Below are 15,021 nucleotides of genomic sequence, written 5' to 3' on the forward strand. Positions count from 1 at the left end.
TGTAATAAATAATTATATGTCACTTTTCTGTATTTAAGAAAAAAACTTTAAAAAATATTTTTAAAATAGCTTTTCTTTATTTTTCTAATATATGGAAAAAATAATTGAAATTGATTAATTAAAAAACCACTTTATTACACAGATTTCTAGTCTAAGAGTCCATTTTTGTATAATAGCACACAATGGAAAAATAGGAATTGTTTAAGCAAATCTGATTCATTAGGAAAGTTTTATAAAATATCTTTATTTTTTCTGAAAAGTCAATATTTAGTTTAGTTTGTAACGCTAAAACTGCTTTTTATTTCATTTATTAAGAGCCTACAATAATAATATTGATGATAATAGTAATAGTGACAATAGTAGTTAACATATTACTTACTACATGTCCGGCCTTGCTTTGCATTTATATAATAGTCCTGTAGTTATTGTTGTTATTATTATTATTCCCATTTTATAGATAAGGACACTGCAGCCCAGAAAGGTTAACTAACTTATCCAAAGGCACCTAGATAGTAGGATTTAAGTCCATGTAGCCTGGCTCCAGAGTCTGTGCTCTCAGAACTGCACTATGCAGCTTTCCAGTTCTCAAGCACTAAGAATCTACAGTGAGAAGAGACAACTCATTACAGCTCACTGTTGTTACTGGTAAAGTATAGTCTATGGGAGCACAGACGAAAGAGCCATGATCTCTGCCTGGGATGTCAAAAATGAAGCAGATCTTAAAGTAGAAAATTGCCAAATAGGCCCAGAGCATAAAAGAATTGGGGACCTCCCGTGCAAGGGTACAGAGGCATCAAAATACACAGTGTGTTTGGAAGATAACAATGCTGGTGTGGCTGGAGCCCACCATGAATGAGGGAGAGGCTTGTGGGGATAAAGCTGGAAAGGCTGAGACCAGATCATGAAGAACCATCCATGCCCTACCAAGGAGTCCGAACGCCATTCTATAAGCAACATGGAACCATCAGGGACTAGACACAATCGGTTCCAATAACAATGGGGAAAGTGGCTAAGAGGGTGGGGGAGCTGCGATTCCAGCTTGGAAAAGTCCAAGCAAGAGATAATTAGGGCCAGAACTTTAGTGGTGATGTTGGGAATGAAAAGAGTTGATATTTTTTTAAACATTTCAATTTTTTTCTGGTTCAAAGTAATACATATTTATTATTTTAGAAACTTATAATATGGAAAGGGAGTGCATGCCATAAGGCCTCCCAGAGAAACCATTTTCAATAGTTTGGTGACGTCTCCTCTGGTTTTTATTCTCTAGTATAATGATTCTTCTTCTTTTATGTTTTAACCCAAACTTTAAACCCATTCCTTCATATCCTGCTTTGTAATACCTGCTATGTGCCAGGTATTACATTCAATGTCTTTATTTATGTTATTTCATTTAATCCTTCTAATAATACTGAGGACCAGGTATTATTCTTACCATTTTACAGATGAGGAAATTGAAACTTAGAGAGAGTAAGGCTATTGCTTAAGGTTATACAGCTTATAAGTGACAGAGCCAACTTTTCAATTCAGATCTACTTCTAAATCCCATGTCTTTTACCATTAATATGGCTTTAATAAGATTTGAGAAGAGGGAATTATAGAAGATTTTGAGGACAAGGTAGACAACAAGAAGCCCTAAATGAAACAGTTGCACCAAAGTCAACTTTACTTGTCACCATGTTCTAGTTAAGCTTGAAATGCTAGAGATTTAGCCCTTTGTTAAAGGTCAGCATTTTTACTGAATGATCTCTTATAAAAATGTTGTTTAAAAACTTAGGACATAACTAGATTGGTGCATTTATACATCAAACCATGATGTTATTTAGGGATATGATAGTAACATGCTATATTGAGCCTAAGTCTAACCATAAGAATGTAAGACAGAAAGAAATTGATACTTGTCCATCAGAGAGATTAATCGGGATATGGGATACAAAACATGGCATAAAGGATTTGGAGCCCAAATTTTGTGAAAAGACTGTAAATGAAGACTTCTTCAAAATGAATGTTTCCCTTGACCCAGACAAGTGACGTTCCAGGGTACTGAGAGAGCTTGAGGATGAGGTCACTAAACTCCTCTCGGTGACCCATAAAGAATCATGACGAGTGGAAGATGTTCCAGAAGTCTAATATTAAAATCATAAATTTCTCCCAGTGATCCTATTTTTTAAAGTTTTATTACAGTTTTCAATCATATACAAAAGTAGAAGGTACAAAGAAACCCATCACCCAGCCTTAACAACCATCAATATTTTTATGTTTGTTTCCTTTATCTCCTCAACATTTCTCCCCCCCATTTTTTTGGCTGGAGTATTTTTAGTTTCAGGTGTACAAAACAATGTAATAGTTACCCTTTTTACCCCTTACAAAATGACAACACCTCTCCCCCATCCACTGCCCCCCCACCCCGATATCATACTTATCTATCACAATTCCATTGACTCCATTCCCACACTCTACTCCACATCCCATGACTATATAGGTATTAAATTATAGTTGACATATTATATTATTCAACAGCAGCTTCAGATGTACAGTGCAGTGGTCAGGCCTCTACACCGTCCATGAAGTGGCCTCCCTAACAAGACCTGAGTCCATCTGGCCCCATAAAAAATATTTACAACATTATTAATTATATTCCATGAACTGTCTTTCATATCCCTGTGGGAGTATTCTAGTTACTTATTTATGCTGTCTCGTCCCTTCCCCTTCTCCCTCATCCCCACCCCTTCCCAACTAGCAGCCATCAGTTTTTCCTCTGTGTCTCTGAGACTGTTTCTGTTTACATTGCTCGTTCATTCAGTATTTTAGATTCCACATATAAGTGAGATCATATGGTATTTGTCTTTCTCTGACTGACTTATTTCATTTAGCATAATGTTCTCTAGGTCCATCCATATCGTTGCAAACCGTACGATTTCCTTCTTCTTTATAGCAGAGTAATACTCCATTGTGTAAATGTACCATAGTTTCTTAGTCCAGTCGTCTACCGATGGGCGTTTCGATTGTTTTCAAGTCTTGGCTATTGTGAATAGTGCTGCAATGAACATAGGGGTGCATATATTTTTTCGAATTAGTGACTTGGGTTTTTCTGGATAAATCCCTAAGAGTGGAATTGCTGAGTCATAAAGTAGTTCCATTTCCAGTTTTTTGAGATACCTCCTGAAAGTTTTGCTGAGGAGTTAACATCTGAGGCACATGTCCAAACCAAGCAGTTTTATTTACCTGTCGGAGCTGAGCCTAAAACTGGCATCAACCCCCTGCAGGCATCTCGGGGGTGGGGAGGGGGTTATAGGGTAAGCAATAGGGGAAGTAGTTGCAAGCATACATGAGCAGTTATGATTGCAGAACAGGTACTTCTGCAGAAATTTTCCATGGACCTTTACAGTTCTGCTATGTCTTGTTTCTTTCAGGAAACCTGTAGTCAGGTGCTCGTTATTTTTATCTAAGAGGATGTCTGGCGGCTTTATCAGTGGGGTGGGGGGTGTCGTCTCCTTCCAGCGCCCCTGGTGGCCCCTAACACCTCCGTACTGATTCCCATAGTGGCTGCACCAGTCTGCAATCCCACCAGCAGTGCACCAGGGTTCCCTTTTCCTCACAACCTCATCAGCACTTGTTGTTTGTTGATTTATTGGCTGGAGTATTTTAAAGCCTCATTTAATATAATCACATCAACCCTAAACCCTTCAATATATATCTCAAAAATGAAAAGATAATTTTTACATAATCACAATGTAATTATTATGCTTAAAAATTATCAATAATTCTTTAATAACCAAAACCCAGTCTATATTCAAATTTCCTTGATTATCTCCCCGAAAATATTTCTATAGTTGGTTTGTTCAAATAAGGATTCTAACAAGGTCCACTTATTGTATTTGATTGTATTGTCACGTAAATCTTTTCATTTAGAACAGTACCCTCCTTTTTAGCCATTGACTCATTGGAAAACTGAGTTACTTATTTTGCAGAATTTCCTCCATCCTGGGTTTGCCAAGTTGCTTCCTAATGGTGTCCTTTAACTTGTTCCATTTCCCCCTACATTTCTAGACTGAAGATTATATTTAAAGGCTTGATTAGATTCAGATTTTATTTTATTTTGGCAATTATATTTTGAAGGTGGTTCTGTATAATTCATATTTCATCACATCAAGAGACATACATTTTGTAATGCTAAGATTGAGCAATGGGTTCAGATAGTGACAGCCTAATCCATGATGAAGTTTTCTATCAATCTTATACTTAATTGTTTTGCAATTCATTAAAGAACATTCCCTGATTCAGTCATTTCATTAGGGGTTACAAAAAGGCGATATTCTAATTCTAGCATTCCTTGTGTATTTATTGACTAGAGTAGTTTTATAGACAATAACTTTCCTTCATCCATCTCAACAACTTAATTTTCCTTCAATTACCAAGTTAGAGAACAATAAATTGTTACCCTAGGAACTTATATTGGTGTGTAATGAGTTTCGTATCTGTCCCCCTCCCCCCCACATCCCCAACTTCTCTCCTCCTCCTTCCCCCAGGCCCGCCACTCTCTCTGTCTCTTTCGTATCATTATGAACTAGTTGACTTAATGTGTTAATGTATTTCCATACATCTTATATTTTACATACTTTTTTTTTGATGCTCAGTTGTCCATCTGTGGCCCCTTCAAGTTGACCTATGTCCTTTTTATATCACCCCCATTAGCTTGTGAGCATCTCCTTGCTTCCTGGCACAAGATGTACCAGGCCCATCTTGTACATTTCCTAATACAGGTCTGGAATCAGTCGCTTCTACTTATGACCCTTGTTCCTTTTAGTAAGGAATGGTCTTAGAGACTATAATCTGGATGTCACAGGTGCTCATTCACATTGGATTGTTATTGCTTCTAGGCCTTTTCAGTGGACAGAATTGTTTCATTATTTTTAAACAAATATTTCTAGATTGGAAGCAAAACTTTTTAACTATATTGAGGAAGCCAAGTGTGTTTGTTGAATGACATTTTATAAAACTTTTCCAAATACTGCCTGATGTTGTTTGCTTCCAGTATTAACAACAGAAGTCTGTTTTCCCCTTACATAATGTATTCTTAAGTTGAGATATTATTGCACAATTCTTTCTTCTAACCATTTTCTGTGTAATGTTTACCGTAGCTCACTGCTGGATGAAACAATTGCTCTTACATTTGGCTTTCATTAAATTTGAAAGGGCTCTTACATGCTGTCATTATTTGAATAAGCATGCATATATAATAGTGTGCCTTCTCTACAATAACACAGTTATTTATAGTCCAGACTATATAATTCATACTACGAATTAGGAAAGATGAGATTCAGTTCTATAAAATAGTAATACAGCATTCATTGAATTAACCTTTGTTGGCAACCTGCCATAAGTTGGTCATTGTGGAGAACACAGTGATTTCTCATGGTTTCTGCCCTTGGGAACCTTATCCATAAGTAGAATAGGATAAATGAGATAAATATTTATTCCTTACCAAATCTAGTGATATTGTTATTGGGATTTGAAACTTAAGATAGGCTTAACATGTGGAGTACTCTTTTATATTGTAGGCAATAAACTATCAAACTATCCTAGAGCAGCAGTTCTCAACCTGTGGGTCGCGACCCCTTTGGGGGTCAAATGACCCTTTCACAGGGGTTGCCTAAGACCCGTCAGAAAACACATATTTTCGATGTGTGACACCGCTCCTCTATCCGTCTCCAGGCGGGTCTGCCCACATGCAGATACACCCGCATACGAGTACCCAGCATGATGACATCATCAAGCCAACCCCATCGCATACACCCCGTACAAATACCGGTGTATGTGACAGGGTTGGCGCCATAATGTACTACTTATGCGGACCAGTCACACATGTGTAGAGAGCAGCTACTGTGTAGAAAGTAGCTGCTGTGTTGAAAGCAGCAGTATTGGAGGTAAAACGACACTTCATGAATTATAAATATTTCGCAATATATAATTACATATTGTTTTTGTGATTAATCACTATGCTTTAATTATGTTCAATTTGTAACAATGAAAATACATCCTGCATATCAGATATTTACATTACGATTCATAACAGTGGCAAAATTACAGTTATAGAGTAGCAACGAAAATAATTTTATGATTGGGGGTCACCACAACATGAGGAACTGTATTAAGGGGTCGCGGCATTAGGAAGGTTGTGACCCACTGTCCTAGAGGGTAGTCAGACTGAAATGATATAGTATATGTGTATTACAGATCCTTTAAAGAATAGTGAGGAAAATTAGGAATTTCCCTATATATATAAATGTATTACTAACTTTAAGAAATTGTCATCTCGGGGCCGGCCAAGTGGCTTAGGTTGTTAAGAGCTTGCATAAGAGTGCGAGCTCTGAGCAACAGGGTCGCCGGTTCGATTCCCACATGGACCAATGAGCTGCGCCCGAGTTGAGCTGCTGCTGAGTTGCCAACAGGTGGCAAGGTGGCTCAGCTGGTGAGAGCACATGCTCCTAACAACAGGTTGCCTGTTCAAGATGGTGGACTACGCCCTCCCACAACTAAAGACTGAACTTGGCACCTTGAGCTGAGCTGCCACCAGCGTGGCTCAGGGGATAGAGCAGGTTCTCTTAACAACAAGGCTGCCAGTTCGACTCCCACATGGGATGGTGGCTACGCCCACCTGCAACTAATTGAACACAGCACCTTGAGCTTAGTGAGCCAACTGGACTTGGAGCTGAGCTTGCTGCGCCCTCCACACTAAGATTGAAGGACAACAACTTGGCTGTTATTCTTCCCCAATTCCTCAACACTGTTCCCCTCCCCTGATCCCCAATAAAATTAAAAAAAAATTTTTATTAAAAAAAAATTTTTATCTCAGAGAATGACACTTCCACTCTTGGGAACAAATTGCTGGGGTGGAATGACAAGTGTGTGACCCAGAGAAGCATATATTTTTTTATGTTCTCTTGGTTCTCAAGAATAGTCAGTGCATCACAGATGGTTCCAATAAACTTCACCAAATGAAGGGAAAAGGAGAACCAATTAGACACAGAAGCTGGAGTAGAAACTTTTTATAGATAGCCTCCGTTTGGAATTTGAATTAAGAAATGAGAAAATGTTGGCTATAGATCATACAGATTTTTGTGTAAGCCAAAGTTTGAGTCTCATTAGAGTCCCATGGTATCAAGAATTTTACTCAGTTTGAAATTCATTAAATTCATTATATGGCTACTTTATGAAAAACATCATGCTAGGCGCTCCTGGAGATTGGGGTGGGGATGGGGAAGGTAACAATAAGAGATGGGGTAAAGGAGAAGAGAATAAGGTAACAAGATAAATAAAACCTATCCCCAGCAATGAAGCTGTTTGTAATGAGGTGAAGAAAACAGGTTTATAACAAGTTAATTGCAATGTATCATAACACAGAATGGAAAAAAAAAACTGCTTTAGTGGAATTATAGACAAGCTGTTGTAAGAATATGAAGGAGGTGGAGAATAATCCCGAATGGTGAATGATCAGGAAAGACTTAAAGGAGGGGTTGGCATATGAATTAAGCCTTGAAAGATGAGAAAGAATAATAGAGGTGGAAACACAAGGAGAAGGACTTGCTAGGTTGAGAGAATAGCGTACTCCAAAGAATTAGGGAATGTGATGGGAGATGAAATTGAAAAGTTAACTTTAGGGCTAAATTATGAAAGTCAATAAATATCGTACAAGTAATTCTGGATTTTAATCACCTCTCCCTGAGTTTCTTTCTCTAAACCAACAGTGTTTATATTCTCTTAAGTCCTCTCTAAAGAAATGACAATGTTTTTCTCCTTCACATTTCAGAAAATATACCCCTCTTTATAATACCTTTAATATTTCCCTACCTTTAAGTCTTCCATGTGTGCCAGTAGGCTGATGTTGAAATTCTTCTGATAAGAGAAATTTCTAACACTATACATGAGCATTTTTATATTCTTCAAATAATCATGCCTTTCTGAATATATTAGTGTTTAATGTTAATATGAGTTATTCAAGGAATACTCAAATGATATTTACAAGTATTATTCAACATAAAACAAGACAAAATGAATAAATGCTACCCTGGTTTAATGAATTCTCTCAAATATCCTTGTTTGCCATTTCCCCTACTGTATCAGTAAATTTGATTTTATAAACTAAATTCTCCTATTTCTTAAATTATGGAAAAGAAATTTTATTCTTGAACCTGAATTTCATGTAAATACAGAGGGTGCCAAAAAAATGTATACACATTTTAAGAAAGAAAAAAAACTGTATTAATTGTAATACTCAGTATATACTGATATCAAAAGATAAATACAAGTCACATTTGACTTCTGCAATTACAAGAGGTGCTCAAAGTGGTTACCATCAGCATCTAGACACTTCTGATTACAGCAAACTACTGCTTGAGCATAAATACCATCTCTTAAAATGTGTATACATTGCTTTGGCGCCCCCAGTATTCTAAAGAATACTTCATTATTCTTTATTGTTCAATAAAATGTTTTCACTTATATTTGGTGAGTAGTATCTTGAAGTTTTGTGTACGGGGGTATGGTTTTGGTTTTCAATTATTTGATTTTTCTCACCTATTCAGTTTTCTTATTAGTTCAGTTCTCATTTATTTAGTTTTCATCATTTAGTGGATTTTATTGCTTTTAAAAATATTTTTATCAGAATTTTTCTAACTTGAAGAATTCATGGCAAATTTGAATTCATAGGCCCTCCATTAATATCATTTTTTCCTAGTCTCAACATTATAGGAAAGCACTTTTTTCGAGAATTGAGATATTTAAAGTTATTTTTTTTCCAATGGGCTTTGTACTAGAACCATAAAAACTAGTATTGTATTTAACTGAAATGTTAAATGATATAAGATTTTTTCTTTACCATATACTCACTTCCCAGTCTTTAACAATTATGTCATCCTTTGTCCTATTTTTCCAATATTTACTACACAATTGTAACTGTATCATTTCAATACTGGGCATGTCTTACTTGAGCTAAATATTATTCATTTTCTTGAAACCTTATCATACACTGGAATGTAACTCAAACCTAGATTTATTTCAAATGCTGAATTTGAATTTGACACTTGAAAGGTTATAATTAAATTAGAAATGGAACAGATCTAGTACACGAGTCCTGAATTGTTTCCTACAGTAGACATTGTGTTTTTCTAGTGTAGTTTTTGCTGTGAGCTGTAATTCCACATCATGATTTCAGTGAATCAGTCAATTCACAGCTATTAATTATTGCTCATCCATTATATGCAAATCATATATATGTATACCTATCCCTAATGTTGTTTTTCTGAATTCCACAGCAATATATTCTACTGCCAAGGAGATATCTCTACTTAGATATGAGGCATCTCAGAGTTAACATTGATTGAAAACAATCTCTTAATTTCTTAATTTCTAACCTCTTATTCAACCAGTTTATTTTTGATAAATGGAACCACCATCTACCCAATTATATTTAAGCCAAAAACATAGGAATCATTCTTCAGTCCTCACCCTGCCCTAGCTACAACATCAGCAATTCCTGTTGACTCTCCCTCCAAACAATACGAAACATGTGCCCACAGTCGGGATTCTACTACTACCGTCCCAGTCCAAGCCGCCATCATCTCTAGCTGGGTTTCCACTCCCCCTCCTACCTAGTCTGTCTGCTTCCACGCTAGCTCCCCATCCCATCCTTCCCTGTTTTACAATAGATTCTCGACAGGTAGCCAGAGTGATCTTTTGAAAGCGTACATTAGGGCATGTTAATTTCTTATTTTGAACTCTCCAAAGGCTTCCTACTACACTTACAAACCTAACTCCTTACCTTAGCTTACAGAGCTGTAACGTGATCTGGCACCTGCCCTCCTGTCCACTCCTGCTTTATTTCACACCATCAATGCTCTCCCCCCTGCATTCCACCTAGAGAGGCCTTACTTCTTCTCTAACGCACCAACCTGGTTCTTGCCTTGGGGTCTTTGCACAGTTAGCTCCTTTTGCTTGGAATGCTTTGTCCATCCCCTGACCACTCAATCTAAAGTAAAATAAACTAAGAACACAGTCACACTCTGTAATATACCTATTTTACTGTTGTCGGTTTCATAGCACTTCTCAGAATATGAAATTATCTTTTCATTGTTTGTAGCCTGTCTATTCTCCCACCAGACATACTCTCACTAAAAGATGCATGCTAGGAAGCCAGTGTCCTTGTCATGCTTACTGTCGTATCCCCAGCATCTGGAATAGTACCAGACACATCAGAGATATTCACTGGGTATTGAATGAATGGCGTTTGAACGAACTATGGCAAATGGGATCTATGCTTTCATTAATAACAGTATTGAAACAATTCTTTTGACATCATTAATATTATTTTGTTAATAGGATAACAGAATTCTCTATTTATCTCTTGTTTATCCTTTAGATATGAAGCCCCACAGATTGCCTTACGTTGTGGAATTATGCTGAGAGAATGTATTCGACATGAACCACTTGCCAAAATCATCCTGTTTTCTAACCAGTTCAGAGATTTCTTTAAGTACGTGGAATTGTCAACATTTGATATTGCTTCAGATGCCTTTGCTACTTTTAAGGTAAATTTTTATTTTCTGAATCAGCTAGGTCATTTAGTTTCAGCATTTAGTTAAAGTCAATTGGCCTCTGAAGAGGCACTTTAATTTTAAAAAGCAGAAAATTCTATTCCTTCGGCATTAGCATAGCCAACTGTGTATGATGTGGATGATAAGAGGCGTCAGTAAATAGAATCCAGTCTATTACGCCAGTCTATCAACGTTGTGGAAAAGCAACTCAAAATACTTGTCACAAGCTCATGAACAATGAATTACAATATATAAATAAAAAAAGGAAAATGTAGTACTCTGTGTGTAGCATGCTTTTATTTATGTTAAAAACAAAGGGATAAACTTCCACTTAAGGTGCAAATGCACTGAATACCTCTGGATGGATATGTGGGAAACATAACTGTGCTTCCCTCCAGGAAAGGAACTGGGTGGTGAGAGAGGTGGAGAATTACATCTTTGAATGTGCAAGACATCACATTATTTCATCAGCGTAATTTTAAATTTCCACACGGTGAAACAAAATACTAATAAATTATATTGTAGCTTTTTTCATAATCATATATTCTTAAACTTTTTATCTACTTTGTTGTTATATGAGTTAAACTTAATCTAACTTGATTTTTAAATTACATACAATTTTAATAGTGGTAAAATACACATAACATAAAATTACCATCTTAACCATTGTTTAGAGTATAGTTCAGTAATGTTAGGGATACTCATATCGACATATAACCAGTTCTCTATGAAACAACTCTCCCTTTCACCCCTCCCCCCAGCCCCTGGCAACCACTTTCTACTTTCTATTTCTATGAGTTTGGCCATCAAAAAGATGTTGAGAGAGCATATTAGAAAATAGTGTAGCTACTTTGCAAACTAAAATACTAGCACTTATACATCCAATGAATGATGTTCCCTTCAAGGTTTCTATTTTAGAAAACCATGTACTTATTCTTATGATCCTGCCATTGTTTAATATATTTTGAAACTGGAATGTCTGTGGCAAATTCATTTTTCAATAATGGCAAATCTTCCTCCTTTGAGAGCAGGTGAAAGTTTTGGAAATAGCAAACAGCTATTTGACATCCAGGTTAGTGGATAAAGTGAGCAATCAAATTAGCTAGAACTGTTTTTGTTTAGTTTTAGTAATATAGAATAGAATAGAATAGAATAGAATAGAATAGAATAGAAGAATAAAATGTTTATAAAGTCAAATAAATTTTAAAATAAATAAATAAAATAGAGACTGATTTTCTTCAGTGTCTACAAAATTGGCTCTGAAGGCCATTTTAGAAAAGGAATTTCAAAAACATTTTAACTGATGATATAATAGCATCATTGAAAAAAAATAGGTTTTCAAGTCTGTTATAAAATAGACATGACTCGGGCCGGCCGAGTGGCACGTTGGTTAAGAGCTGGCTTGGGACGCCAGAGGGCCCCGGTTCGGATGCCACATATGAGGGCCAGTGACACTGCCCTCTACAGCTAAGATGCTGAACAACAGCTCGACCTGGAGCTGGGCTGCTGTGAGTCGCTGGTGATGGCATAGGCTGCAGCCCCTGCGGCAGTGGGTTGCCATGGGCTACTGTGTGTAGCCAGAGCCACCATGAGCGGCCATCCAGAAGCCGTTGACAGATCTGCCTCATCCGGGGAAGAGCACAATGATGGTGCCAACTTGGGCCAGTGAAGCAACGTCCTCCACACTAGACTGAAGAACAAAAGGACAGCAACTTGTCTGTTCCCCTTCCCCCAATTCCTCAGCGCTGTTCCCATCCCCCAATTCCCCAATAAAAATCTTTAAAAAATAAAATAAATAAAATAAAATAAAATAGACATGACTCATTTAAATGTATATATTCAGATTTGTTTCTTTAAAAAAGATTTCAGCAATTTAGTTGTTTTAGAAGTAAAACAACTTAGAAGTAAAACAATTTAGAAGTAAATTCCAAATTTACTTCTACTTTTTTTAGGATATAAATAATATACAGAGGGTGCCAAAAAAATGAGGGTGCCAAAAAAATGTATACACATTTTAAGAAAGGAAAACTGTATAAAAATTATAATAATATATACTGATAACAAAAGATGAAAGCAAGTCACATTTGACTTCTGCAATTACAAGAGGTGCTCAAAATGGTTACCATCAGCGTCCAGACACTTCTGATTACGGCGAACTACTGCTTGAGCAACATTGACCAAAGTGTCCACTTATATACATTTTTTGGCACCCCTAGTATTTTACCTAATTGTAATCCATGTATGACTTTTAATTTTTTATATATTCTATAAATACGTATTTCAACAATATTGACATCATTCATATACTACTATTAATATATACTTTAATCATATTACTGTATGTAAATGATTTAAAAGTTCACCTAGATGATAAATAGTTTTTTTTAATAGTTCTCCAGAGATAGAGAAAGGTGAAAGTCTATAGACTAGGAATTTACTCAGCCTATTTTGAGAAAGCTCCTTAAATCTATGAAAAGGTGTATTAGCTCACATGTGGCAGGAGGTGTGAGAGAGCGTCAGAGCAGAAAGACTGAAGAAAGGGCAGACATCAGAGTGGAGCAGAAGGAAGGGGGCCTCAGGAGAGGAAGCAACCTAGCGAATGGAAAGGGATGTAGTGGGGTCCACATGGAGGCTGGGCAGCAAGAGGGGCTTCCTGTGACTGAGAACAGAGAACACTGGTGCGTGGACTTGACCCTGAAAATAGCCTAGCTAAGGAGTAGGCAAGGCTGGGTAGCTGCCTGCGACACAGTCTATAAAGGGAACCAAGATATCTCCAGAAATATCATGAGATGTGGAAAATGGAATTGACATGAACTGTCAGGGAGACGCCTATTTGAGGATGACAGCTTACTGTGGTACTTTTGTTTTCATGACAGTGTGCAATTTGGGGACCAGAGCTGAATTGCCTGAGACAGTAGAGCAAACGAGCTGTGGTGCCATTGTCCCTTAACACTTGAGCCAAGTCTGAAATAAAATATTAACCAATCTAGAGTTTGGTTTTGAAGGGAGGACGGCCACCAGCCTGCTCAGGTTTTCCACATGTCTCCAGCCAGTCCTGCCTGCGCCCTAGATTCTCCCTGAGAAAACAAGGAGAGGCAGAGCCCATGCCTGGAAGTCTGGGATAGGTGGGAAAGGGGAGGGAAAGAAAGAGAAGGGGAGTTAAGGAGCATGAAGAAAACAAAGATGTAAAGAAAGGAAGAAGAAAACTAGCAAGAACAGCAAAGAGGGAGAGGAAGGAAGGAAAAGAAAGGGAGGAAAGGGCTGGGGCCAGACTCTAAGGAGAAGGGGCGGGAGGGCAGCAGACATGGAAACCCAGGAGCCGTTTCCATTTCACAGGCCGCCCAGTCTCACCGGGCAAAACAAAAATGGTGCAGTGGCTACAGATGAACCCCCCCAAAAGAGTATATCTAGAGCCCATGGTGAGCAACACCTTAGTGCATCAGACATTTAACACAAAGGACGAGTCCCTTTCTAGCAAAATGTCTGTGCCTAAACTACTAAGGAGATGTCTTCTACTAATAGATACTGTAGATCCATTTTCCCCACTTTTCTACTTGATGACTCTTTGCTGTCATGGAAACAAGTTAGTTCCTTAAAAAAAAAAAAGACATAAGTAAGACTTCACAAATAATTAGAAACATAGAACAAATTTTAATGGAGGGAAAAGCAACTACAGATTAATGTGCGTTTTTGAAAATTTCCCCAAAGATTTTTTCAACATTAGATAGAATAGACTATACTTGATAATGTCTTGCTATCATATGTTCAGCCCAGTTTAATTTTTAGCACCATAGTGAATCACAAAAATAAATTCTAATGTTTTGGTTTGTATTTCAGCATATTTTCCATTGAGCTTAAGTCCTTGAAAAATCTAAATAACCAAAAAGGTTTTCGAATATGCTAACAATATTGGAAATGCCAGTTTTCTGTATTTTTTCAAAATGCTGTGGTTAATATAGTAATATAATGATGACCTTAAGTCACTATTTGTTAAAAGTAGCTGGTTTCAAGGGGCTTTGTTTGTTCTTTGGGTTTGGTTTTGGTTTTTATATTGGTTTTGGCTTTTGTTTTTAACCTCTTAAATGAACCTTTTTTGTTTTAAACTTAAAGATGACTGTTGCCCAGCTTAGTCATTAATGTTTCAATGTTGTTAATTTATGTGTTTGTCATGGCATTGTCTACAGACGTCCTTGCCCAAAAGAGATTCCTCACAACCACAATTTCTTTCATCCCCCCTCCAAGAATCAACACATATGTGGTTTCAACCCCATCTCTCTCCCACCTGACCAGCTGTGTGTCCTTGCAAGTTAGTTAACCTTTGAGTTTCATTTTCCTCATCTGTGAGATGAAGAGAATAATTCCTGCTTTGTGGAGTTGTCGTGGAGATTAGAAGTAGCGTGTGTAAAGTACTTGGTACGCTCCACCCCGGTTT

General features: G+C 37.1%; 1 protein-coding gene across 3 annotated transcripts in view; it reads left to right on the top strand.

The window, feature by feature from the left end:
* Positions 1–15,021, top strand: part of CAB39L (calcium binding protein 39 like) — a 149,373-nt gene that overhangs the window by 109,309 nt on the left and 25,043 nt on the right. For all 3 annotated transcript variants that reach the window (XM_019650867.1, XM_019650869.1, XM_019650868.1), the window contains one exon: positions 10,415–10,583. In XM_019650867.1, coding sequence (XP_019506412.1) covers positions 10,415–10,583 — 169 coding nt within the window. The remainder of the gene's footprint in view (positions 1–10,414; positions 10,584–15,021) is intronic.

This window comes from Hipposideros armiger, unplaced genomic scaffold (genome assembly GCF_001890085.2).
Source record: "Hipposideros armiger isolate ML-2016 unplaced genomic scaffold, ASM189008v1 scaffold_148, whole genome shotgun sequence".
NCBI classification, from domain to species: domain Eukaryota; kingdom Metazoa; phylum Chordata; class Mammalia; order Chiroptera; family Hipposideridae; genus Hipposideros; species Hipposideros armiger.